We start from the raw sequence: 27548 nt of genomic DNA, 5'->3' as shown, positions 1-27548 counted from the left end.
TCCTTTTGGGAGTAATGTAAGGGCCCGTTTTGCTATACACCTTTTGCGAGGACCAGCCTCCAAATGGTGGGATGAGGAGAAGGCTATGGGGGATATTGATATGGACACTCTCACTTGGGATACCTTCCTACAAAGGTTCAAAGAGAGATATTTATCAGAGCATTATAGGCAGCGAAAGATTGATGAGTTCCATGACTTACAGCAGAGGGGATTGACAGTAACACAGTATGAGGATAAGTTTTTAGAGCTCCTCCCTTATGTTGACTATATGAGAGATGAGAAGCTCCAGATTAACCGTTTCATTAGAGGTCTTAATCCCTCGATTGCAGGACAGGTTCGCATGGCAGCACCAGTAGGCTTTAGAGCTACAGTGGAGAGGGCTCTTATTGCAGAGGATATACGCAATAAGGCTCAGGATACTCATGATAGATCTTAGCGTCGGGGTACTACCCCCTTTCCACCTAGGTCACAATGGAAGGGAAATCAGCGACACTCTTCAAGATCTTTTAGAGGCCCCCAATCATAGCAGGATCAGAGGCAGAAGCCTCCACAGGGATACCAGGGCACTAAGCCCAAGTAGAGGCAGGCACAGGGTTCTCGTCAGGATCATAGATCACAAACTTCTCATACACCTCCAGCACAGACTCAGCAGCCCACTAGAGGTGGTTTTAGTGGATCTACTCAGACAGGGGGACACCAGCAGCCCCGATCTACAAGATTACAGACTCAGACCTACAAACCTTGTTATTCTTGTGGTGGCATGGGTCACATTGCTAGGGATTGTCCACATAGACAGAGGGTAGCTGCATCTGAACCAACAGTGGGTGACATGGGACGTTCTCATAGGGTATTTGCAGCAATAGATGACAGACAGGCTGAGCATCAGGCTACCGTGATAGAGGCTACAGGTATTATTGGTGGTAGTAGTATATCTATATTGTTTGATCCAGGAGCTACTGATTCTTTTGTATCACCCTTAGTTGTGGAGCATTGTAGGCTGGTGGCAGTTAAGCAAGATGTTAGCTGGGATGTAGAGTTAGCCTCAGGTGCTAAGGTATTGGTTAGATCCATGGTCAGGAATTGCCCTATTCAAATTGGGGATATCACTACTTGTGCAGATCTACGTATCAACCCCTTAGGATCATATGATGTAGTCCTTGGTATGGATTGGCTATGTGCTCACCATGCCAAGGTGGATTGTAGGAAGAAGGAGGTGGATTGTAATGATGATCATGGTACACCTATAGTGATTTCAGGTGTTCAGAGACCTGTGTCCCTCCGCATGATCTCCGCTATGAAACTTAAGCGATGTATGAGAAAAGGGTGTCAGTTATATGCTATTACCATTAATGATCTTGAGGGAGAGGAGAATGAGCCATGTCTCGAGGATTACCCAGTGTTACAAGAGTTTAGAGATGTATTTCCTTCTAAATTATCGGGTATGCCTCCACCCAGAACAGTGGACTTCCATATTGATTTGGTTCCAGGGGCCCAACCAGTATCTAGAGCTCCATATAGGATGACTACTAATGAGCTCAATGAGCTCAAGATTCAGCTAGAAGAACTCTTGGAGAAGGGGCACATTCGTCCTAGTGTCTCACCATGGGGAGAACCAGTTGTCTTTGTTAAGAAGAATGATGGATCCTTGAGGTTGTGCATAGACTACCGCCAGCTTAACAAGCTAACCATTAAGAACCATTATCCACTTCCTAGAATTGATGACTTATTTGACCAGCTTCAAGGTGCTTGAGTGTTTTCAAAGATTGATCTGAAGTCAGGATATCACTAGTTGAGGATTGTGGAGAGTGACATCCATAAGACTGCCTTTCGCACGAGATATGGGCATTATGAGTTTACAGTGGTTCCTTTCAGTCTCACTAATGCCCCATCTGTATTCATGAGCCTTATGAATGGAGTTTTTATGTGAGTATGACTTTGATGTACACTACATCAAGGGGAAGGAGAATGTGGTTGCAGATGCCTTAAGTCAGAGATGCCATAAGTTGTCATCCATGGTCACCAGCACAGATTTGAGGGGGAGAATAATGCAACACTTACCAAAGGATGATTTTTATAGGGATGTGTGTCAGATGATTAGATCTCAGAGGCCTCTTCAGGGGAGGTTCTCCAACTATGTGTTAGAGTCTGATGGACTTCTACATCACCGAGGGTGCATTTATGTACCTTCTACTGGAGGATTGCATGATTTTATTGTTCTTGAGGCTCATAGGGCACCTTATGCAGCACATCCAGGGGTTAGGAAGTTGCATGCAGACTTGAGACGACTCTTTCATTGGCCCGGCATGAGGATGCATATTGCAGGGATAGTTGCTAGATGCCTAGAGTGCTAGAGAGTTAAGGTAGAACATGGACATCCTGGTGGGTTACTTTATCCTCATGAGATTCCAGAGTGGAAGTGGGATGTTATTTCTATAGATTTTGTTGTGGGTCTTCCTATGTCTTCTCATCGTCATGATGCCATCATGGTGACAGTTGACACATTGACCAAGGTGGCCCACTTCTCACCTATACGTACCACTTTCACTGCTCCTACAGTAGCACAAGTATTCATGCGAGACATTGTGAGACTCCATGGCATTCCTCGCAAGATTATTTTTGATAAAGACTCTATATTTACCTCCTCCTTTTGGAGAGAGTTACAGGGAGCCCTAGGGACTAAGCTTAACTTGAGCACAACATACCACCCTTAGACAGATGGGCAGACTGAGAGAGTTAACCAGGTATTAGAGGACATGTTGCGCATGTATGTGATGGATAATCAAGTTAAATGGGAGGAGTATTTGCATCTAGTAGAGTTTGCCTATAATAATGGGCACCATTCTTCTTTGGGCATGCCACCTTATCAGGCCCTATATGGCAGACCTTGCAAGACACCATTAAGTTGGGATAGGATTGAGGACAGGGTAACAGTTGGACCACAGATTGTCAAGGAGATGGAGCAGCAAGTCTTGTTGTTTAGGCAACATCTCAAGGAAGCTCAAGACCGACAGAAGAAGTATGCTAATTCCCATATGACAGATCGAGCCTTTATGGTGGGAGATAGAGTATTTCTGAGAGTGCGTCTGCACAAGAGTCCAATCCATTTTGGAAAGGGCTCTAAGCTTGCTCCTCGATTTGTTGGGCCATTTGAGATTTTGGAGAGGATAGGACCAGTTGCCTATCACTTAGCCTTGCCACCTAGCCTATCACGCATCCACGATGTTTTTCATGTCTCTTCCTTGAGGAAGTATATTTATGATGCATCTCATGTTATAGATTGGGGTTTTATGCAGGTAGCACCAGATGGCCAGCTGTCCCTAGAGCCCATTCGCATATTGGCCCACAGGACCCTTCAACTTCAAGGCAGAGAAGTGGACCAGGTTAAGGTCCAATGGGATTGCTATGATGAGGTCACAGCCGCATGGGAGGACACGATGCAGATGAGACGTGACTACCCCTATCTATTTGATGAACTCCAAGAGGAAGTTCATGCCTAGAGGGGGAGGATGTCATGTCCCGCCCCGACCATCATAGCACTATTGACATTTTGTTTCTTTTGGACTTTGATAGTTAGACTCTAGATGACACATTATTACCCACTATGGACATTGACATTTTGATCCTTAGACTATTTGATTTCATGTTATGTTATTGGGACATTGATACCTATATCATTAGGCTATATGATGATTCCTTATGATGTTACTAGGACACTAATATTCTAAGTAGTTTTTATGATGTTATTCAGATATGCTTACTTACCTTCTTGATGATCCATATGTCATGATTAAAGCTTATGTTATACTCAAGTGAATGTTTGATTTTTGAATTATGGTCTCCATATGGTGCTAGATTATCATGTCTTAGCATATTTAGAGTAACATTAAGAATTCATGTATCATTTGAATAAACTAGAATTGTATACTTATATTATATTTGATGCATTGCTTAAGGTAGATTAATTCCATAATTTTCTGTAAGAATAAATGATCATAATGTTTTACTATCTAGATTAGAGAATTGCTACAAATGTGAAGTGTGTAATGTGATATGAATGGAAATACATATTTCATATTAGTTATGTTATTTATTGATGATAGAATCTATGTGATTTATATTTACATTATCATTTTATCACCTTATTCTTGGACTACTGATATTTGCAATAAGTGTGCAGGAAAGAAGCCCATGGATTTATGGAGAACCTTGCTAGGTGTTTGGAAAAACCAAGGTTAACCCTAAGGAGGGTATAACCTTTTTACCCTTGTATTTTATTTGTAAAACCAATTTGTGTGTATTATTGTGATTCTATAAAAGTAAATTTGTTTTTCTTGATGGCTTGCCAAGTGTGTTGTGTGTATTGTGGTGCCACTTGACACATGTTCTCCTTTGTAGCATGCTTAGTGGGATGGTAGGTGGTTGAGTGAACCAAGGAGTGGTTTGGTAGGATTTCTTTTCCCTAGGTGTATTTATGGGTCCAAGAGGGATTCTTTCCATGCTAGGTCGAATGTACACCTTTTGTGAATTTCTAGGAGGTTTACACCATCCCTAGGGGTAGTTTGAGGTCTTATTTTAAAGCCCATATGATATACCTAGGGGGTAGGGGCATTTTTAAGTATTATAAGCTTCCCTAGGCATTGAAAAGAGCACCCAAAAATTGTGGATTCCCAAGTTGGCCGAATTTGTAAACTTAAGCATCAAAAGAAAACATTCTTGAGAGAGAGTTGGTTGGAGAGTTCTTGGGGGGAGAATTTTTGGAAAAAGAATCTAAGTGGGGTAAAATTTTGGAAAAAAGGGAAAAACAAGGGGAAGAAGATAGCTTAGGAGGAGGATTGCTGGTAAAAAGAGAGGGAGCTCAAATTTGCTTGGAAACCAGGTTGGTAACCTTATGTACCCTTGCTATGAAAGCTTGTTGTCAAGTAGTTTATTTTTATTGTGTTATGCATGTGATTTTTCTGTAATGTAGTTGTAATATGGTGTGTTGTAATGTTGTGTTGTGTAAGGTTGAGGGATCATGTTTCAGTTTTGGTGTATGTGTGTATTGTGATTTACTTTGTGTTGTGAATTCATATGTTCTTGTTGCAGTTTTCTATTTTGGGTGTGACAAGGTGAGTCTCATCTCTTGGGAGGGAAAGAGAGCCTTGTGAGGGTAAGGGGTGCATAGGGAATGTGTTGGGTGAGAGTCTCTCCTAGAGTAGGAGAGGGATGCCATATGGGTGTTATGGGCCCCATATGCCACCTTGCTGGAGTTATAAGTATTGTAAAGATGCCATGTGAGGGCATGTATGTGGTATTGGGTTGCCTTGTGAAGGCATGTGTATAAAATGTATAGCCTAATGAAGGCATAGTTGTAGGTGGAGTCTCCCCAACATTCATTTTCCACCCTTACCCCTTGAGATGGATCTACATGTGATCCTAAGTGGTCTACCTTGGTTGGGAATTTTTGTGGTTTATTTGTCAACTGTAAAATGTGTGAACAGTTTTGTAATGTGAGCATTGTGTGGTAAATGGTTGTTAGTAATGTATGTCCACCTAGTCAAGGTTCTCCCTGCTCGAGGGTGGCCTTTAAAAGGCCTATGGTTGGGAGGAGAGTACCATGGGCTTGTTTGTGTGTGTTGTACTGCAGGTTGTGATCTATGGATTGAAGACTTGAAGAGAAGAAGGATGTTGTCTTATTTTCATGTGCAACAAAAACATACTTCCAAGTGAATTCTTATTGTATTAGGGAGAGTCACCCTTGGGTAACTCCCAATCTTGTGTTTTATGACAGCTTGTAAGCTAAAAAATTGTATAAGTGGACTGTATAAGTGGACTGTACTTGTTGATATGTTGCTACTTTCAGTGATTAAAGAAATTTATATATCATGCACTATCCTATAGTATATAGAAATGAGTAAAGTTGTTATGCTTTTGTTTCTAAAATGATTCTAAGAGAAAATGTGTGTCTCCATTTGAAATTGATACATTTGGTTATAAAGACATTTTGTTAGAATTTCAAATAATGTTCTGGTTGGAAGGAACTAAAGTGGTCAGTGAAGTTAGTTAAAATGTATTGTAAGAATGTACATCAATATTGTAGATCAAGGAAAATAAATATAACAAATAAAATAAAATAAAAATGCTTTCATTGAAAAAGAAAAATATATTTATATTTGTTGGTTCCTTTGACTGTAATATTGGTGCACTACAAGCACCTACTCTAGAGTCTCTTGTGAAAATAATTTCTGACCATTCTCCCCTTCACACTGGGATGACAGAAGCTTCTGGTAGTCCTCCTGTAGCATGTGAGCAAGAAATTAATGAAACCTTAATGGATTTACTAGGTGTTTCAAGCCATGAGAATGAAGTAGTTCTTGAAATTCATGATTCGAATACTACCTTAGTCTCCTATAACTCAACATGGATCAATAGTTTGGCAGAACATCTATGGCGGGAACGAAAAAAGAAAAAGGATTATGAAAAGGATAATAGTGCCATCACCTTGCAAAAACTTCTTTTCCAATTATATGGACAGCATTTATTTGCTGAGACACTATGGAAAGAGGAGATGAAAAGAATGAGCAAGATCATAACATCACAAAATGAGGAGATTGAACAATTGAAAGAATAGCTAGAAAGACAAAAATAGTGCATGGTAAATGCACTTAAATTAGATGATCAAGCTCTTGCTTGCAGACCACCTCCTCGAGTATATGCTTTTTATTTGGAAGAACAATATCTTTTGTTTCAGTTAATGTTAACCCTAAAAAATGTAAATGCATAATTCAAAACCGCACAAGAGTTTTATGGGCTATATCAAACCTTACCACCATGACAAAAAAATCTATTGTGTGAGTTGTATATTCATAATTTGGTCATTCCTGCAGAAATTGAATGGAATCCTTTTCTCTATATAGGAGATGTGCATCTGAAAGCTTTAATGTCATGGATGTCTAATGAGGTGAATTATGAAAGACAACTGGTTAATTACAAAGATGAGGAGAGAACAAAACCTTTACCCTTAAGGGTCGAAAGTAAAAAACCAGAAGAAATGCTTCGAGACTAGTTCACATTAACCTATGGGAAGAGTAATCCAGACATTAGAAAGAAGGTATTTGTTGCTAGAGCCAAAGTATATGCCGAATATGAAAACTTTCCCTACTTTGCATTCCAAAGAGCTATGACTAGAGTAAGAGGTAGATGGGCACAGTTACCTAATTCTCTCAAGAAATCAGAGCCACAAAGTCCTATTAATTTGGAAGCAGCATTATATAGAGTTCCAAAATATTTAGAACTAGGAAAGAAACTAAGGCCAGAGCTATGGTGTCCTTTAACCATGCAACCTCCAAAGCTTTTATGGCCCCTGTATGATATTGATGTTGAAAAACTTGATAAGTTTCAGGAAGACCACAGGCAAGAAGTATGGGAAAGGACCAGAGAATTCTATTACACCTTCAAGAGTAGCAGAAAGGGAAAGACTGAAGTTGGGGAGCTCAGATCTTTGACAAAGAAGTGTAATGCTTGAGGACAAGCATTAGTTTAGCAGGGGGCAGATGATGAGTCTAAAAAATGCCTTTATTTTGTTATGTTTAAGATACTTTATGATACTCTATTCATCCTTGTTTTAACACTTATAAGCTTATGTTTGATAAACCTTTGATGATTTATGGGGTAGAAAAACTATGTCATCCTTTGCCTAAATTATATCTAATATGCAGTATTTCATATAAATATCCAAATGTGTGTTCTTATACTTGAATTTAGTTTGATGGATGTTTATTTGCAAAAATGTTTTATATCATAACTAACCTGATGATAAGGATTAAAGGATGAGCAGAAGAATCTAGAAGTTGGTTGTTGACAACATTCAAGGAGAAACGAGCATCAAGGAACAACCATGAAAAGGAAGTTATAACCACTCTAGGAAACATGGCAGTGAATAAGGAGGAGTTTTTACGAGCCATTACCTTCTCTACATTTACATTGTAACAAGTGGATGCCGTGACTTCATTGCTCCCTCCTCAATTCTGTTATCCTTCCTTTCCGCTTTCAGTTGTTCTCCTATATTCTCTCCTACAGACTTAACTTAGGATAGTTACTTTTTTGTTATGTAATAAAGAGTAGATTCCATATATATGTCGAGATCGACTCCTGTGTGTGAAGTTTTTAGTTTTTAGTTTTTGGTTTTGATAAGTTTTATCGAGTAAGAAGAAAAAACTGATTCACAATTTGTTGCAGTTGTGTTTTACAATTCTGAATTATGTAATGACTAATTAATAAAATGAATTAGTTCTCTTTAGTCTCTATTCTATGTTGGTAGATTGGAGAAGCCAACCAAGGGGGCCCACTTGGAAGGTGGATTAGATTAGAATAGAATAGATTCATTTTACTAAGCATTAGCAGTATTTTAAATAAGACATAGCTAGTTAATCCCTTCCTGTAGCATCACACTTCATGAACATTCCTACAGCATCTATGAGAATAGTCTAATGGATGAGTCAAGATGGAATCTCTTTTATCTTGTCATTGTGTTTTCAAAATTCATAGATTCAGTAGTTTCCTTTCTAAAATAGTAGTGTAGTTTCCTTCCTTTGCATTTTTACTTTCATGTAGCACAAGCATAATGACTCATCAAGGTACCTAGTGCACATACTATGCTGACCATTTCAAGTATACGTCCCTAGGTTGACAATCTAAATGCACCTCATGGTAGGGGAAAAGTAGTCCTTAGCTTGAATAGCTTATTCCTAAGCCAGGCCTAGCGCATGACTATGGAACACCTATTGTGAGGCAGTTCACCATGCTTCCTCTAGAATACCACAACCCAAAGGAGTAGAGGGACCTCTATTAATGAAATATATAGTAGTATTGATAGCCTCTGCCCACATGTGTAAGGACAACTCAACATGTAACCTCATGATCCTTGTGTGCTCCATTATAGTCTTGTTTATGTGTTTAGCCACTCCATTTTTTTGTGGAGTCCTTGGAATAGTTTTCTATCTACAAATACCATTAATGGAGCAATAATCTTCAAATTCATGACTGCAATACTCACCACCATTATCAGATCTGATCCATTTTAATTTCTTACTAGTCTTATTTTCAACCAAGCATTTCCATTTCTTAAAAGTTTGAAATACATCAAATTTCTATCTAAGGAAATAAATCCATAATTTTCTAGTTGTTTCATCAATAAATGTAACATGATAATGAAAGCCACCAAGGGAAGATACTTGAGCTAGTCCCCATACATCTATATGCACAAGCTCTAATTTCTCATTTTTATTTTCCTTCCCAATCTTTATGAAACTCACTCTCTTTTTTTTTCCATACACACAACTTTCAAAAAAATCCATATTAATACATTTCAAACCTAGCAAAAATTTCTTTGAATGAAGTACTTTCATACCTTTCTCACTCATGTGCCCAAATTTGTTGTGCCAAAACACTATATCAAAATTTATAGCAGCTATTTGTTCTTCCTACTCAACTACAACAACTATTCCTAAACATTGTTTTTTCTCTGAAACAATTGAAGTAGAACGAATAATATGACCTGTAAAAAGACATAAGGCACCTACTTCCACACCTTTTGCTGCTACAAGAGAACCTTTTGAAACCTTCCATTTTTTATCATTAAAAGTATCTACACAACCCTCATCAATGAGTTTTCCTACTGAAATTAAATTCCTACTCAGCCATGGAACATGTCTTACCTCATGTAGTGGCCAATGATTCCCATTTTTCAACTTAATCTTAATTTTTCCTTTTCCAACAATTTGATATAGTTCATTATCCTCCAAATAAACAAGTCCAAAATCCCCTTGGAAATAATCAATGAAATAACCTCTATGAGATGTAGCATGAGATGAAGCACTAGAATCTAAAACCCATGAATCATCAACACTTTCTAAAGATAGAAGCAAAGCATCCTCTTCAGATTGGTTACTTACCACAGTTGCCTCTTTGTCTCCATCTAGTTTATCTCCTTCATTTGTCTTTCAATTCCAACAATCTTTCCTTTTATGATCTAGTTTCCCACAATACTGGTAGTCATTTGGTCCTCTTAATTGATACCTCCTCCCCTTTGACTTTCATCTTGATTTCTTACAATTTCTAGAATTACTTCCTCTCTCAATCGTTCTACCCTACTTTTTGCATTCAAAACACTTCTTGATGTAGATCCACCTAAGGATTTCCTAAGACTTTCCTCACTCAAAATAACACTAATCACATCATCATATTTTAGGGTACTATATCTAGGAATAGAATTACTCACAACCATTACCAAGCCATTCTAGCTTTCAGGAAAAGAACACAAAATCAAGAGATCCTTAATTTCTTCTTCAAAATTGATACCCACAAAAGATAACTAACTAATAATAGTATTAACCTCATTTAAATGATCTATAATAGATCTACCTTCTACCATTTTCATAATAAATAAATGCTTCCTGAGAAATACCTTGTTTGAAGCGCAGGGCTTTTTATACATTGTCGCTAGGGTTTTCATCAACTCTTCTATTGTCTTTGCTTTTGTAATATTAAATTCCACCAATGATTCCACACGTAATTGAATACTTCCAAGTGCCTTTTTATCTAAAATATCCCATTCATCATTTGCAATAGATCCTTGATTCTTGGTTTTTCCTTCCAATGGCTTCCATAAATCCTTCTGATAAAGATTGTCTTCCTTTTGCATCTTCCATAACTGAAAGTTCTGACCATTAAGCCTGTCAACCCTTAGCTTACCCTTGTCTACCATAACTCCCACTCAACCATGAGACTTTCCTATAGAGGATAATTGAAAAAAAAAATCGCTCTCATACAACTTATTAGGATTAAACCACAAACAAAAATAACAATTAAATGCAAATATAACCGATAACAAAAAATAGTAGATAACACAAAAAAGAACACAAGACACCAAGATTTAATGTGGTTCACCCAATCCCTAGGCTATGTCCACCAAAGAGCAAGTCCAATATTATTATGATCTAGTGATTATAACCTGATTACAATCCGTAATCTCTTACAACTCAATACTGCCGCAAGAACCAATTTCACATCACAACTATGAAACAATCCCTAACCCTAAGATCTTTTATACAAGTATTTTTACCACTTTATGGTTATAATTAATAATTACATGTTGGCCCAAATCCTAATAAAATAGCGCCCAAAATATTAGTCACCACAATCTAGCAATTCTTGAAGTATGTATAGTACTTTCCTAATTAGTCACCACAATCTAACAATTCACACTCAAAAGAAGAAATACCATCCTTCCTCTTTACTTGAAAAGGTCCTATCATCAAAGGCCAAGTACAAAAAGTTTTACATTCTTTCCTAACTCTGTCATATGTAGAATCAAGTTGTTGAGAAATCTCCAAAAGAATAAGTCTGTCACTAGGATATCTCAGGAGTTTCTTTGGATTGATAGTGGTACCAACTACCCATAGATATGTAAATGTTTTGAAATGAATGTAATATGGTCTGATTGTTTTTATTTATGCCACTACATCCTCTAAGAACCTCTTCACATAATCTCCTTTTATGAATCTGATTATGGTGAATATGAAAGCATCATTAACAATTTTGTATTCCTTGCATTTCCTTGAGAGTCTCTTCTTCACCAATTGTGGATAGAAAATATATGGCCAAGCATTAGGATCCTACATGTTGCCTCTTTTCCATAGCCCTAGGTAGTCCATCACCCTCATGGCTAATAAGTACACTAGGTAGGATGTCATGTAGAAATTCCTTTTGTCCTTTACTACCTCCAATTGTTCACACAAATTTTCAATCAAAGTACTAGCCCTTTCAAGTGGCATCTTTTCCATCTCAATAGTCTTGATAAAATGTACCATGAAGATATTTAGGTGTCCAATTTCTGGCAGACCCATTACTCTACTCAAAAGTATGATTAAGTACCCGATATCATCCTTCATATATCCCCTTATCATGTCCACTTTATTAGTTTTCCTCCCTAGAGGAGTCTTCTCTATAAGATAAGAGGATTAGATAGTCTCAAAATCCTCTTCTAAGTGATCTCTATACCATCTCTCTATTTCTTCATAGGTTAACTTGACAAAATTGATCTACTCTTGGGAGATGGAATACTTTTTCAATGTTCTTAGGTCATATATCAAGAATGAGCTCTCCTATAACACTCTTAACAACCCTCTCTTTAGGGATAAAATGTTGTGCAAGTTTCATAATGACTCTAAAGATTACATTGACACTAGGTGAGATGTTGCATTCACTAAACCTGAACAAATCAAAGTGGAAACCATAGTAGATCTCTCAATGGGTTTGTTAAATATCTTCAAGAATTCTCTGAAATCTATGTGTCCTAATTCTGTATCCTTGATTTTTTATTAGTCATCATGAAACCTTGATTTCATTGGAGGAATGCCTTAGAACTTGAAGACAACTAGTTTTAGTGTCATTTTATCACCCAAAGCTGATGATGATGCAATAATATTTGCATAAAGGAACACCCATTAGTTCAAAATTAAGAAAGAAAAGATTACAATAACTCTTAGTCCTATCCAAGGAAAATTGTGAAAGTTAGATGTAAAGAAAGTATGAAAAAACCTTCCCATTATCCTCTTTATAAGAAAAATGGTGCACCTAGCACACCTAATAGGTGTGGTAGATGTGTATATTATGAAAACAAAATTGAAATGTAAGGTGCTTACTAGCACACCTCATTAGATGCACTAGTGTGCACCTATATTTTTCTTTTTGAAATTACTTATACTTGTGTTTATCTTGGGGGCTAGTTGTGCACTAGTGCACCAAGTTAGGTGCACCAGTGTGCACTTAGCCCTTGGCTTTAGTGTGTTTCACTTATGTCTTGAGGGGGAGTTTTTTGCATAGATTTGGTGCACACTAGTGCACCAAATTAGGTGCACTAGTGCACACCAATCTAACTTGGTTATTTTTCATCATATGTGTAGGATGTAAAAGTACAAGTGAAGAAGGTGATGGTTGAGCATGGTACACCTAGTTAGGTTTGAAAGTGCAGGTGAAGAAGGTGTGCTCTTGTAGAGAGATCACCAATGCGAAGAAAATTGAGGAAAAAAAGGTAAGAAGGGAGGGTTCTCCCCCTTAAATAGAATTTTGAAAACTTTGGTGGGGTAGCATAGCACAAAACTATGCTACTATGTAACTTTGGGCCCTCTTTGCATTTCAGGCACACTAGCACACCTCATATGGTGCTCCTAGTGTGCCCAAACTTTTTATTTTTTAGCCCTTTTTCTTAAATTCTCTCAAATTTTTGACCTTCCTACTTTTTTGACAAGCCTTGTTCATGACCTTAGGAACTAAGGAGAAATCCCAAAATTGCTTGAACCCTAGATTAAGATTCTAAAAGCCCAAAAAAATATAGTAGGGGGTCCCCATTTCTTGATAGGAAATGGGGCATGTGTTGTAGAACTACAAAAAATAGCCCCAAAAAAAGGAAGAAATGATAAAGGCATTTCTTCATCAGCAAACATTCTTTCAATGTGTGTGGAACACCAACTGAATCTTGAACATTCCAAGAAAATTTTGAATGAGTTCACAGTCAAAAATTTAGGATCCAAAACATTCAAGCTTAGTGTGTGCTTCATGTATTCATTCCCTTTGATATCTTAGGATGCAGTCTATCAAAATCTTCTAACAACTCAGAAATAATCTTGCACGCTTCTTGGCACATGCATCGAGAATCTTTGTGAAGGTCATTTGTTGATCCTTTAATTAACCAGATGACAGAATTAGTTCGAGGGCTCTTAGCGGGATGTCACTTTTCTTTTAAATTCCTTGGTAATCCCTTGGGTGATTTCTCCATGTAGTTCATAAAGTCACCATTTGATTCTTCGATGAAGAGATATTTTCATTTGTATCCATTTATCAGATTACCTCTTTTAGATCTTTTAAAATCCTTCAGTCTTAACACCATTCTTTCCTTTATTTTATTTTCTTTTCTTTTCCTTTTTTTGTTTTATTTTCTTCTATATCCTAACTACCCTTATATTGTGTAGCTAGGACTTCAGTGTCATTTCTTGGATTTGGTCCTTTGTGAACATCCCTTGTATTCCTCTTTTATAACTTTTTAGAAATTCTCACACCAAAAAATAATCTTAGCAATCCTTCGAGAAGACCCCTCTATTTGAAGAAATAGGGGTTTGGATCATTCCTTGCTACTTTCAACCTTGATTTGACAACACTTGAGACAATCAATCTTTAAATTTGTAAAGTGTTGAGAACTTCTTGGTCTAGAATCCTGAACTCAAGATTGAAAATCCTCATATTTCTGCAAGTAACATCTGTTCCTCAGTTGGTATAAGACACACCGTCATCCAAATGTTTTGACAAAGAAATACCTCTTCCTAAAATTGGAACAAAAAGAGCAGTTAGTAAGGTATATCAGGATAAAATCTCAAGTGCACCTTACCCCCTAGACTAACACAACTTTGAAAGGAAACATGAGACTGAAAGCCAACACACAACTAAAAGAAAACACACTTGTAGAAATAAAAACTATCTTTTTTTCTTCTTTTTTTGGTGTGTTGTTATTTAGGGTTAAAAATAATTTTTTATAAATTTCCCATTGATTGGGAACATAAGTAATTCCCCATGTAAGGAATTGAGCCTAAAAGTATTTTCTTTGAAGATTTCCACAATTTGATAAGGACCAATCTACAAATGTTGGAACTTGGTGTAGCTACCCAGGTTTTCTCTCACCTTATCCCAAAGAAAAACAAGGTTAGAAATGCTAAAGGATTTTGTAATGGCCCTCTTATCGAACCATCTCTTGAAAATTTTTTGATGTTTAACCATGTGCTCTAATGTAACTATTTGTCTCTCGTCCATCTTTAAAAGATTCATCAATTTGATTTGTACTTTGTCAATATCTTCAACATACCCACTCATGAATCTCAAAATAGGAATCTTGAGGTTGAGTAGGAATACTAGTTCTTTTCCTTAGACAAGAAAATATCGCAAAGTCCCCAAAGCATTCTTGACCCTTACACAATCTATCCATAGAGCATATTTGAGTTGCATATGTCAATCTTTAGGATTCTCCTTTAATAACCATCTTATTACTGAAATCAAGTTCTTGTTTGTAGATTCTACTACACCATTTCCTTATGGATAATAATTTGATGAGAACTTGATAAGAACCTAATTTTCAAATTCCCCTTTGTGTCAGGAATAATGATGCAAAATTTGATATGTTATCGCACACTAAAGAAAATGGCATCCCAAATCTAGTAATAATGTGTTCCTCCAAGAAGTTTGTTACCACCATAGCAGTGCAATTTTTAAAAGTTTATGCTTCTATCTATCTTGTACAATAATTAGTAGCTATGAGAATGTAGGTGTGTCTAGTAGATGATGGTGGATTGACTAGATCAATAAAATCCAGCCCACACTTTGCGATGGGGTGCACCTTGTACATTGGGTGTAATGGCATTATCAGGTGTCTTTCTTTGTTGGCACTAGTTTGACAAATATGACAAGAATCCATGTATTCAAAAGTGTCCTTTAATATCATGGGCCAAAAATAACCCGATCTTAAAATCATATGAGCAATCGCTTCTGCTAAACCATGTCCTCTACCATACTTGTCATGAAATTGTTCTAGGACTTCTTTTGCTTCCTCATGTCCTAAGCATTTTAGGTAGATCCATTCATAGTTCCTTTTGTACAACTTGTTATCATGTAGCATATAGGATTCACACTTCATTTTAAGTACTCTATGTTGTGAACTATTCATCCAACTAGGGAATTGGTTCTATAGAAGATAGTAAACAATATCCTAGTACCAGACATCTATCACTACTCCTTGGCCAATGTCAACTTGAGATACTATCAATTTATTTTGATCCTCTATATCTATTTAATTTTTTAACTTAAATTTCTTTTTGTTTCCAATCTAGTTATCAACTATCATTCTTGATAATCCCTGACCCCTAACTAATCTCATGGGTTTTATCTCTAGATAAAATTCTTGCAATATTGCCATCCATTTACCTCATCTTTCACCAAGTTCATTTTGCATCAATAATGTCTTTATTGCTGGATTATGTACAATAGCATACACCTTCCTCCATAGTATGTTATGGTATAACTTCTTTATCACTTTAATCAAGGTAAAAGATTGTTTATCGAGATTGGAATAATTCAACTTGGTATTTCTTAGAAGGCAGCTCATAAAAGCAATAGGTCTTTCATCTTCCTTCCCCATCTTCTAGGTTAGGATCTTGGTGCACGAATGTTTTGAAGAAAAGGAATATATCTTAAAGGGAAGCTCATAATTAGGACTTACCAATACTAGAGCTATGGAAATGGCTACTTTGATATCTTCAAATGATTTCTTGACCTTAGGAACCCATTCTATTTTAGCCCCCCTTTTGAGTAAATCATTAAGGGGACACACTATCTCTGCGAATCTTCTTAGGAATTTTTGCATAAAATTTATCTTTCCAAAGAAATACTTGAGTTCCTTCTGACTATTGGGAGGTGATAACTTCAAAATGGATTCGACTCTATTGGGATCAATGGAGATGCCAGCTTCAGAAATGACATGGCCTAGAAGCTTTCCCTTAGTAACCCCAAATGAACATTTCTTTGGATTGAGAGATATGTCATATTTATGACACCTATTGAATACCTATCTTAGATCAACAATTTGAGTAGTTTAATCCTATGAAAAGATAGTCAAGTCATCCATATAGATAATTATACATTTATTAATCAATCCCTTAAAAGCTTCATCCATGGCTCACTGAAATGTAGCCCCTATGTTAATCAATCCAAATGACATTCTCCTATAGGTGAAGGTTCCCCATTTGGTCATAAAGGTAATTTTTAGCCTATTTTCTTCTTTTACCATTTCCTAATTATATCCTAAATATCCATCCAAGAAAGACATCTTTTTCAAACCATTCACAATTTGTAAGACCTCATCTAGTGAGGGCAATGGTAGTTGTCCTTTTGAGATGTCAAGTTTAGGTTATAAAAATCCATGTAAAGTCATATCTCCCCAGTCTTCTTTCGTAAAAGAACTAAATTATCCACCCATGTAGAGTGACATACAGGGAAAATAATCTTAGCATCTAATAACTTCTTGACTTCCTTCATTATCAAAGGTTCTAGGATGGGATTGATAGGTATTTTCCTTTGTTGGAATGGTTTGGCATTAGGTTTGAGTGGAATATCATGTTTAATAATTTGAGGATCATACATCTTTAGTTCTTCATAGCTCTAGGCAATGCCATCCTTATATTCCATAAATAATTTGACCATGTCTTCTCTTCCTTGTGGACTACATGCTTTCCCAATTCTTACCATCTTGGGATCGTCTTCCATTCCTAAATTGTATGAATCAAATTCCTTAGTCCCTTTCTCTTTAGTGTTTCTTTTATCAAATTTTGATTCATCATGATAAAAAATGTGCTCCAACTCAATCATCCCCTTATTGAGTTGCAACATTGTTAGGTGCATCATCTAGAATGTCATCTATTTCTTGTCCTTTAAATCGGCTACTGCACATAATAAATTCAAGAATATGTTGATAATCCTAAAAAACATGAAATTTTGTGATATTGTCAAGAATAGATGGAGCAAAAACCAATTTTACTAAAAATCATTTTAATTTTGTTCTTTTGATTGGTTGTAATGCACTTACTAAAATAGCAAGAGCATTTGCTACCGTGTTTTTCCTTCTTGGAATGACTTTATGTTCAAAGCTTCAAAATCATCTAGTAGGTAACATACCCTTTTCCTATAAGTAAGAAATCTCTTATCATTATAGGAATATAATGATTTCACTTGTTGAATAACCAACTGAGAATCTCCTTTGACTATGAGAGCTATAACTCCTTTCTCGAGTGCAAAAAGAAGTCCTAAAATCAATGCTTCATATTGTGCAAAATTATTAGTACATCTAAACTGCAATCGATATGCTACATAGAAGGACTTACCTTTTGGACTATTCAACTCAATACCTACACCGACTCTTGATTTGCATTTGGAATTCTCAAAGCTAAGTGTCCAAATTGGGCTCTCCTTGGGGTTTCTAACCTTATGCTTATTTTTCCTCAATTTTTCCTTTACTTGAGCTTGGAAAGATTGTCTCTTGGGTACTCACTATAGTCTTTCATGGGGTGGGCTTACTAATTTTCCATTGTCATTCTTCAAAACTGGGAGCATATGTTTTTCTTGTTTTTCTTGAATCTCATCCATCAATTCTTTGATTTCTTCCACTTTGAGTTTGGGATGGATGACTATCAAAGTCTATCCCTAGCCTTTTATGTACAATCTTCTTCTTTGTACTTTGATCATTCTAGTTGGAGAAGAAGACATGCCTCTACCATCTGAATAAGTATCACTATATGACACATTTAGATCTTTGGTTTCCTCTTCAATCTTTTTGTTAGCATCAGACATGTTTGTAAGACTTTGGTTTTCTTTGGGTTGATTTTATAGATCATTGACTTTCTTTACTCCCATCATTTGTGTTAACACCTTAGTAACTATTGCTTGACATGATGAACATTTGAACTCTAAATGGCTAACTTTATGTAACCAAAAAAATCTTGGAAGGATGAGGATATTGGGGTTAGCTTCTTCTCCTAGACAATGTAAATTAGCCATTGTTGCTGGTGAATAATGGCTTGTTGACTGCATTAGTGGAGCATTTCCATTCATAAATGAACATCTTCCACCTTCCTTAGGGAGAGATAACTATGACTTTGGAGGACATATAAAAGAACCTACAAATCCCCTTCCATGGGCTAAGAGTGATCTATGACATGGTGCCCTAGGTAGGTATAGAGGCATTGTGTACCATTTTTGGGATATAGTTAGCAATTGGATGGGCCATCACCTAGGATAAGCTTGTTCATACATATGGTTAGACACATAGATTGGCCTCAATTTTGGCCATATTCATTAGCTACTTCTTGGTACTTGATAGAGTGTAGCATGGACTAGAGTGTGGATGGGGGATCATGTTGTAGAGGATGTTGGATTCACCAGAGAGATTCGGATGGGGCTAGTGCATGCTCACCCATATGTTCTATGAGATGCACAAGATAGTGTACCATAAGTGAAAGAGTATGGCTATTGATGCATAGTTCTATAGGTTTGGGCATGGGAGCACCTTCCAGTCACACGAATAATTTTTGAGGATGCTTGGCAGCCTATAGAACCATACATTTGCAGATATAGAGAACATATTACCAGGTAGGCCTAGGTAAGATAGAGTAGTGGAGGGCTTGTCTTGATGACCTAGTCTTCATCATATGGCAGCCTTGGTGAGAGACCAAGGAGTGGGATGATGCTCCCAGGGAGCTTAGCCAGATGTTTAGCTCATGGCTAGTGGTGGGCAAGACTACATAGATCATCAAGTGGTTCACCATTAGCCAAGTATGGAGGCAATATGGGAGGTAGCAAGACATCTCCTAGGAGTTTTGTACTTATGCACAAGTTGTGAAGGATCTAACATGGGGATGGTTGGTAAGGCTAGATGCAGGGTGGTCGATGATTGATGTGCACAACCTAGTTGTGACATAGTGGGACTGCCATCTAGAGGTAGCAGATGCAGGGGTGACAGAAGAATATCAAGCATATCTTATTGGTCACCCCTTCCCATGGTTTAAAGATCCCTTGGGGGGAGCAGTGCCAAGCCCACAGTAGGCACCATCACAATAGTAGCAAGCTCCCCTAGAGTAGGCTCCTAAGCAATAGGTTCCATAGGGCCCACTACTAGAGGTGTGGAAAAGAGTGAGACAAGTAGAGATCCTTGCATAGTAGATGGGATCAGACCTAGGGGTTGGGGGTAGTGGAGAAGGGTAGAGATGGTGATAAAGGTTGAGGGTGGAGGAGTAGGCACCCACTAAGCATGCACTAGATATGCTTGATGAGGAGATGCAGGAGTTTCTTGCCATGGGAACTCAGGAGATGTTCCAACAATAGAGGGAGTGGATTCGATAGGCTTCCCAATAGATCAAAGAGTTATAGATTGTAGTAGCAATGAGGGATGCATGATTAGAAAAGCAAGATTAGGAGATCCTAAGACTATGAGAGTAGGAAAAAACAACCAAGAGGAGGGTAGAGATGCTAGAGGATGAGGTTAGATTGTAGATAGCTTGAGCAGCTTGTTATTTCTTAGCATACTCTATAGTTGTACTTGATGAGGTTCAATAGGTTCCTCAATTTTCTTAGTATGCTTGAGATTCTAGAGGTGCACATCCTCTAGTAAGACCAGATATGCCACCTCCTCCCCCTCCTCCAGCTGTAGGGGGTGATGGTGCAGGTCATAGTTAGCTCTTGATTACTTTGATCCTTGATTTTGATTCTAGCTATGTATCCCTTGGTGTGCTAGCACCATTTTGTACCATCTTGATCGAGAGTGCTCGAGTAGCACCCATTTTTTGTACCGACAAATTATATATATATATATATATATATATATATATACACACACACACAATATTTTGAGTTGAGTATCACTGTGTATGCATCATTGTTAGTGTATGTGCTTTACTTTGATGCACTTGAGATATTTATGATTATGATATGCATGTGTTATGTGTCATGGATGCATATGTAATCTAATGGGATATGATGCAATGTATGTAGAGTAGATGATACAAGTATATGGATGCAATGCATATGAAAATGAACTTACATCTCATGTAGTGTTGCATATTTTTTCTTGAAAGCCATCAAGGAGTGTGAACCAATGAACCAAATGCTTGTGTAGCCATGGAGAATTTGGATATGTTTGAAGAGACCCTCAATCCTTCATCACGAAGGATGAAACAAAATTGCAATTGAATAGTGTGTTTATGCAAGTAAAGTATGCAATACAAGACTATGTTAAATGCAATCCTAGACCTGATTACCAAGCCTTGACCATTTATCATCACTGAGCATAGGACAAAAAATCCCATATGTCATATAATTCCCACTGACATTGCAATCATGGGAATATGAATAAAACATATGTTGTAAGTTTTTCAGGATTAAATATAAGAATTTGAGGCATGAGAAGCCAGAATGACTAGAACATTTGTCCCTTTTATTGTAGCAAGTTAACATAATCATCAAAACATAAACATTAGGATGACCAAAATGTTGCTTGCATGATAGACACACCAAACACACAAGAGATCCATCTCATGCTAAGTATTTCATAAGTATTCTATCCATAATGACCCTTACATTCATGACCTGAGATAGAAATTTGCTAGATATACTCACAGTGACCTGTACATTCACTTAGCAAGATGAGTATCAGTATTTACTATAGCATGAAGAGTTCACTCCAATAGACAAGGAGAAGAACCAATTTTGTTGATGTATTCATATAAAAAGAGTTAAGGGACACTTGGCCATCGAAAATGAGATGGATTCTCTTATAGTGGACACCCCACTTATAGGAATTTTTCAACTAATTGGAACTAAATTGCAGATAGAAAGCAAAGAGATCATGCCTTGAATCATTACTTCTCTAATAAAAAATGACATCATCAAGTTGCTTGAGGGAATATGATAAAGTGAAAACAAAGAAAACAAATAAAATGCTCAGCATATCCAAACAAGTATGTCATTTTGAGTTCATTTTTGTGTCATAGGATTGATATCAGGTATCAGTGTCTAGAACATGTTTGAAAGAAATCTATTCAGTAGGGTGACAATAGTAGGTAGACATAGTTAGAACAACTAGTGACTGAGGTCAAAGAGGAATCTTCAAGGTGAAGAACCTAAGAGGACTAAGTAGCACTAGACAAACACAACCAGGATGACTAGTGACTAATGCAAGAGAGATCTTCCATAAAGGGATATGAAGATGTGACACAAGAAGTAGTAGGAAAACACAACTGAAACAACTATTGACTATTGCAAAAGACATTCCATGAAGGGAATATCAAAAAGGGTGACACTAGCAACAGTAGGTAGACTCGGCCAGACCAAATGGTGACTATCACAAAAGAACTTCTATGAGGAGAATCTCAAAAAGAGTGACACTAGTGACAATAGGAAGACATAGCCAGAATGACTGGTGATTGTCACAAAAGAGATTCTATGAGGAGAATCTCAAAAAGAGTGACACTGGTGATAGTAGGAAAATATAGGTAGAATGACTAGTGACTATCACAAAAGAGATTCTATGAGGAGAATCTCAAAAAGAGTGACACTAAAGGGGGATGCCCCCAAGCTATGACAAGACTCAATCCATGGATACATGAGCAAAAAGTAGGAAAAGCAATAAAGCAACTATACAAAGAGCCAAAAGATGTGCTACAAGATGGTGCATTGGGAACAAGTTAACATAAGCATCAAAACATAAACGTTAGGATGACCAAAATGTTGCTTGCATGATAGACGTACCAAAAACACAAGAGATCCATATCATGCTAAGTATTGTATAAGTATTTTGTCCACAATGATCCTTACATTTATGACCTGAGATAGAAATGTGTGAGATATAAATGTAGTGACCTATACATTCACTTAGCAGGATAAGTATCAGTATTTACTATAGCATAAAGAGTTCACTTCAACAGACAAGGAGAAGAACCAATCTTATTGATGTATTCATATAAAAGGTGTCAAGGTACACCTAGCCATCCAATACAAGATGGAGGCTCTTATGGTGGACACCCCTCTTATAAGAATTTGTCAACTAATTAGAACTAAACTACAAATAGAAAGCAAAGAGATCATGCCCCCAATCATTACTTCTCTAATTAGAAATAACATCATCAAGTTGATCGAGGGAACATGATAAAGTGAAAACAAAGAAAAAAAAGAAAATGCTCAACATATCCAAACAAGTATGTCATTTTGAGTTCATTTTTGTGTCATAGGATTGATGTCAAGTATCAGTGTCCAGAACATGTTTGAAAGAAATCTATTCAGTAGGGTGACAATAGTAGGTAGACATAGTCAGAATGATTGGTGACTGTGGTCAAAGAGGAATCTTTGAGGTGAAGAACCTAAGAGGACTGAATGACACTAGATAGACATAGATAGGATGATTGGTGACTAACGCAAGAGAGATCTTCCATAAAGGGATCTGGAGACATGACCTAAGCAACAGTAGGAAGACACAACTAAAACAATTAGTGACTATTGAGAAAGACATTCCATGAGGGAAATCTCGAAAAGGGTGACATGGTGATAGTAGGTAGACTCAGCCAGAAAAATTGGTGACTATCATGAAAGATATTCTATTAGGAGAATCTCAAAAAGAGTGACATTGGTGATAATAGGAAAACATAGCTAGAATGATTGGTGATTATCATGAAAGAGATTCTATGAGGAGAATCTCAAAAAAAGTGACACTAAAGGGGGATACCCCCAAGCTTTGACAAGACTCAATCCATGGATACATGAGTAGAAAGTAGGAAAAGCAATAAAGCAACTATATAGAGAGCCAAAAGATGCACTACAAGATGGTGCATTGGGAATAAGAGGTGTCTATTTACTAGGTTTTCACCTTCTTGGTAGAAATTCTCTTTTTTTTACTACAATGATGCCTATTTCTAGGTTTTCACCAATGGCACTTTGTTATTTTTTCAAAAAAAAATTGTATTTTTCTTCTTTTTTGATTTTTTTGTATTTTTTTTATTTTTCAATATTTTTGGTGTTACCAAGGTGCCTATTGCTAGTTTTTCACTAGGGTAACAATTTTTTCCAAGACATTTTCTAATTTTTATGATTTTTTCAAGACATATAGATATGTACAAAGAGATACTGATATCAAATCAACTATAATACCACGTTTGGTGGAGAGTGTTAACAGGTTCCTTGAGCACTTCTCCTTCGGTTGTGGAAAGATAATAGGCACTAGATCCATATACTGTAGTAATGATGTAGGGATTGAGCTAGTTTGGTTCAAACTTCCCCTTTTGGACTCTTTGTTGTTGATTCTTAAGATTCTCTCTCAAGATGAGATCACCTAGCTGGAAGTCACGTGGCCTAACCCTCCTATTGTAGCTTCTTGACATTCATTATTGATATACTCACAGATGATCACACACCACTTGTTGATGTTCATCTAGTAACACTAGCTCCTAAAGCCAAGTTATCATGTAGTCATCATTAGTTATAAGACCCTTCATAGAGATTCTCAAGGTAGCAATCTCAACCTCTATTGGAAGCACAACATCTTCTCCATAGAACAAAGCAAAGGGAGTTGTGCCCATTGGGGTTCTAATGCTTGTCCTATATGCCCACAAGGCTAGATTAATCTGGAGGTGCTAGTCTCTCCCTGATTTGTTGACTATATGATGAAGAATTTTGAGGATCACCTTATTGGATCCCTTAGCGTGGACATTACCCTGGGGGTAATAAATAGAAGACCAATGTTGGTGATTTTGAATTTCTTGCATAGTTCCTTAAGGTCTTTGTTATTGAATTGTCCTCTATTATCTGTGATGATTGAGGATGCTATGACATATCTATAGATGATATAATTTGTGATAAAAAGAGCTACAATTTTTCCATTGAAAACTATGAGAGGTACTACCTCTACCCACTTCATGAAGTAATCTATAGCTATGATGATGAACTTATGGCCATTAGAAGAGGTTGGGTGGATCTAACCCACCAAGTCAAAGGCCCATTGTTGAAATGGCCATGTTGTAGTAGAGGAAATTACCTCTCTAGCTGGAGCATGAATTAGATTCCCATGAAGCTGACACTACTTATAGGATCTAGCATACTTGATAGCTTCTTAATCTATTTTAGGCCAATAGTAACCAGCTCTAAGGAGTTTGTGAGCTAGTGTCAGGCCATTTGAGTGAGATCCACAAATGCCCTCATGAACATCAATTAGTGCATGTTTGATCTCTTCAAGTTCTAAACACCTCAGGAGTGTTTTGTTGAGACCCCTCCTATATAGATCATCAATAATAATGACATAATGGGAAGTATTATGGGTTAGGTAACATTTCTCATTCTAGATTAGACCTTTCAGAATGATTTGATTGCAGAGATAGTAATAAATGTGATGGTAGTGGGATGATTCTTGTCCTACAATAGAACAAATTATCCTAGAATCAGGAGTGTTGTAGGCTGGGTAGTGTAATGCTTCCACTAAGAACTCATGTCAAAGATCATTTTTAGGTATCTATAGCAGGGAGGCTAAAGTAGTCATGGCATCAGTAGCTTTATTACCTACTCGTAGAACTTTCCAGAAGGTAATGTGTGCAAAATACTTCTTCAAATCATCAACCATGCACTTGTAAAGAAATAGTTTTTCATCCTTTGTTTGGTATAGATCATTAACCTAATTGATGACAAGTTGAGAGTCCCCAAAGATATCTAACTGATCCACTCTCCATTCGGCTACAATTTTCATGCCATTGATCAAAGCCTCATATTTAGTAATGTTGTTTATACAAGGAAATAAAATATTGTATGCTTTGGACAATGAATATCTTTAAGGTGTAATGAAGAGTAATCCAACACCTAATCCTTGTTGTGTGAAGGACCCATCGAAGAACATGACCCATGTTTGGTGTGTGAGTGTTAGGATTGACTCATCAAGGAAATAAGTGTTATTGGTAGAAGACTCTGCATAGGTGCATCAACAAGCTGATCTACAATTTCCTATCCCTTAATAGCTTTGTGTTCAACATATTGGATGTCAAACTCACTAAGTATCATAACCCATTTAGTCAATCTTCCTATGAGAGCTACCTTACTGAGCAAGTACTTCAGTGGATCTATTTTAGCCATGAGCCACATAGTGTGGGCAAGCATGCAGTGTCTCAAAGCAAAGACATCTGCCAAGAAAACTTTCTCAATAATGCTATAATTCCTCTCATAAGAGATCAGTATGCAACTCAAGTAGTAAATAGCTCTTTCTTTGTTGTCATTGTCTTCCTGAGCCAATAAGATTCCTAGAGATGTTTTAGTAACTAAAATGTATAAAAGAAAAGGCTTCTCATGGATAGGAGGCATCAGGATTGGAAGATTGACAAGTTATTATTTGATCTATGTTAAGCTTTGTCCACAATCCTAGCTCCAATTGAATTTCACACCCTTATGTAAGGTCTTTGTGAAGGGTTGTGATCTATCTACCAATTATGAGATAAACCTACGAATAAATTGGAGCCTACCTTGTAAACCTCTCATTTGACTAATGTTTTGAGGTGGTGACATATCCATTATTACTTGTACCTTCTCTGAATCCACCTCAATTCCTTTTGCAAAGATGATGTATCCCAACAACTTTCCTAATGTGACACCAAATGTGCATTTCTTAGGATTGAGCCAAAGACTAAATTTTTCCATATGATCTAAAATGGGTCCCAAATCTTGTAGATGAGTATTGCATTTAGTACTTTTGACCAAGGTATCATCCACATAGTCATCCATGGTCTTATGCATCATGTCATGGAAAATTGTAGTAACAGCTCGTTGTTGGTTGCTCTAGCATCTTTCAAGCCAAATGACATTACATTCTAGCAAAAATTTCCCCATGCACATGTGAAAGCCATTTCCTCCTAGTCTTCTAACATAATTTTTATTTGATTGTATCCAAAAAACCCATCCATAAGTGAGTACATCTCATAGCTGGCCATCATTTCCACTATCATATCAATATTATGAAGCAAAAAATCATCCTAAGGACATGCCAAGTTGAGATCAAGGAAGTCAATACAAACCTTGATAGATTTATCATGCCTAGAGACTAGAAAAATATTGGATATTCATTAAGCATAATCAATTGTGCAGGTGAAACTATCTTTTAGAAGTTTTTATAGTTCTGCTTTGACGAGCAATGCAATGTGAGGATGCATTTTTTGAAGTTTTTGTTTAACTGGTTTGATGCTTAGTGTGATGGAAAATGTAAGAAAAACTTGGCAACAAAGAATATAACTATTTCCACATAACCCAAAAAAGATTTGAAAAATAAACATGGAATTAAAATCAACATGCAAGAGAATAGAAAACATACCCACAAAATTGTGACACAAGATATACCCTGGGAAACTCTCATTGAGGGAAAAAAACTCAGCCTCCAAAAGCATCCATCACCATGTATTATTCATCAAAAAATACCATTTCCATACAACCATGGAAGCCTTTATGGCCATAGCCACAACCAAGAAAACTATGTGAACAAGCATGAATCCACACATCCCATGCTATGCTTTCAACCTTCACAAATGCTCCCTTGGCTAACTTGTCAAGCCTTGTCCTACTCAACTCTTGCCTTTTTCACTCTTTTCCTTGTCACACCAACAACTACCCTTGTGGTTGCTTATATAGTATCAAGTCCCACAAAACCACTAAGTGGTATTACATAAACCATGTGCTACCTAACCCACTGACCCCACATTTAATATTTGGCATTTAATTATTTTCCCCAATATCAAATATATATATCAAATATTATCACAATGTTACAATAAAAATTATCAAGAATATTCTATGAGAATCTTTACATGTTGCACATCCATCTAGGCACAACATTACAAAATAAAATAATAAAATATAACAATATTATGCAATGTGTGCAACACCCATTATCTCAACAATCTCCCACT

The 27548-nt window shown here is 36.9% G+C and overlaps 1 protein-coding gene across 1 annotated transcript; it reads left to right on the top strand.

Annotated features, from left to right (window-relative positions):
* The first annotated feature begins 2753 nt into the window (after positions 1 to 2753).
* LOC149574817 (uncharacterized) lies at positions 2754 to 26790 on the top strand. The gene is made up of 3 exons (XM_089815969.1): positions 2754 to 3137; positions 3294 to 3485; positions 26734 to 26790. The coding sequence occupies exons 1-3, from the start codon at positions 2754 to 2756 to the stop codon at positions 26788 to 26790; spliced, it is 633 nt and encodes a 210-aa protein (XP_089672095.1).
* The last annotated feature ends 758 nt before the right edge of the window (positions 26791 to 27548 follow it).

The sequence above is a fragment of the Cupressus sempervirens genome, chromosome 2, assembly GCF_028749045.1.
Source record: "Cupressus sempervirens isolate cs-2001-9-10 chromosome 2, ASM2874904v1, whole genome shotgun sequence".
Classification (NCBI taxonomy): domain Eukaryota; kingdom Viridiplantae; phylum Streptophyta; class Pinopsida; order Cupressales; family Cupressaceae; genus Cupressus; species Cupressus sempervirens.
Note: the sequence above shows the minus strand (reverse complement) of the source record. Positions and strands in the feature narration are given on the sequence as shown.

What these genes read in the sequence shown, in the direction of transcription:
- LOC149574817 (XM_089815969.1), top strand. Translation starts at nt 2,754, where the DNA reads ATGTTGCGCATGTATGTGATGGATAATCAAGTTAAATGGGAGGAGTAT. An exon ending in CTAAGCTTGCTCCTCGATTT is followed by an intron (nt 3,138 to 3,293) that starts GTTGGGCCATTT and finishes GGTTTTATGCAG; the next exon opens with GTAGCACCAGATGGCCAGCT. An exon ending in TTGATGAACTCCAAGAGGAA is followed by an intron (nt 3,486 to 26,733) that starts GTTCATGCCTAG and finishes TCAATTGTGCAG; the next exon opens with GTGAAACTATCTTTTAGAAG.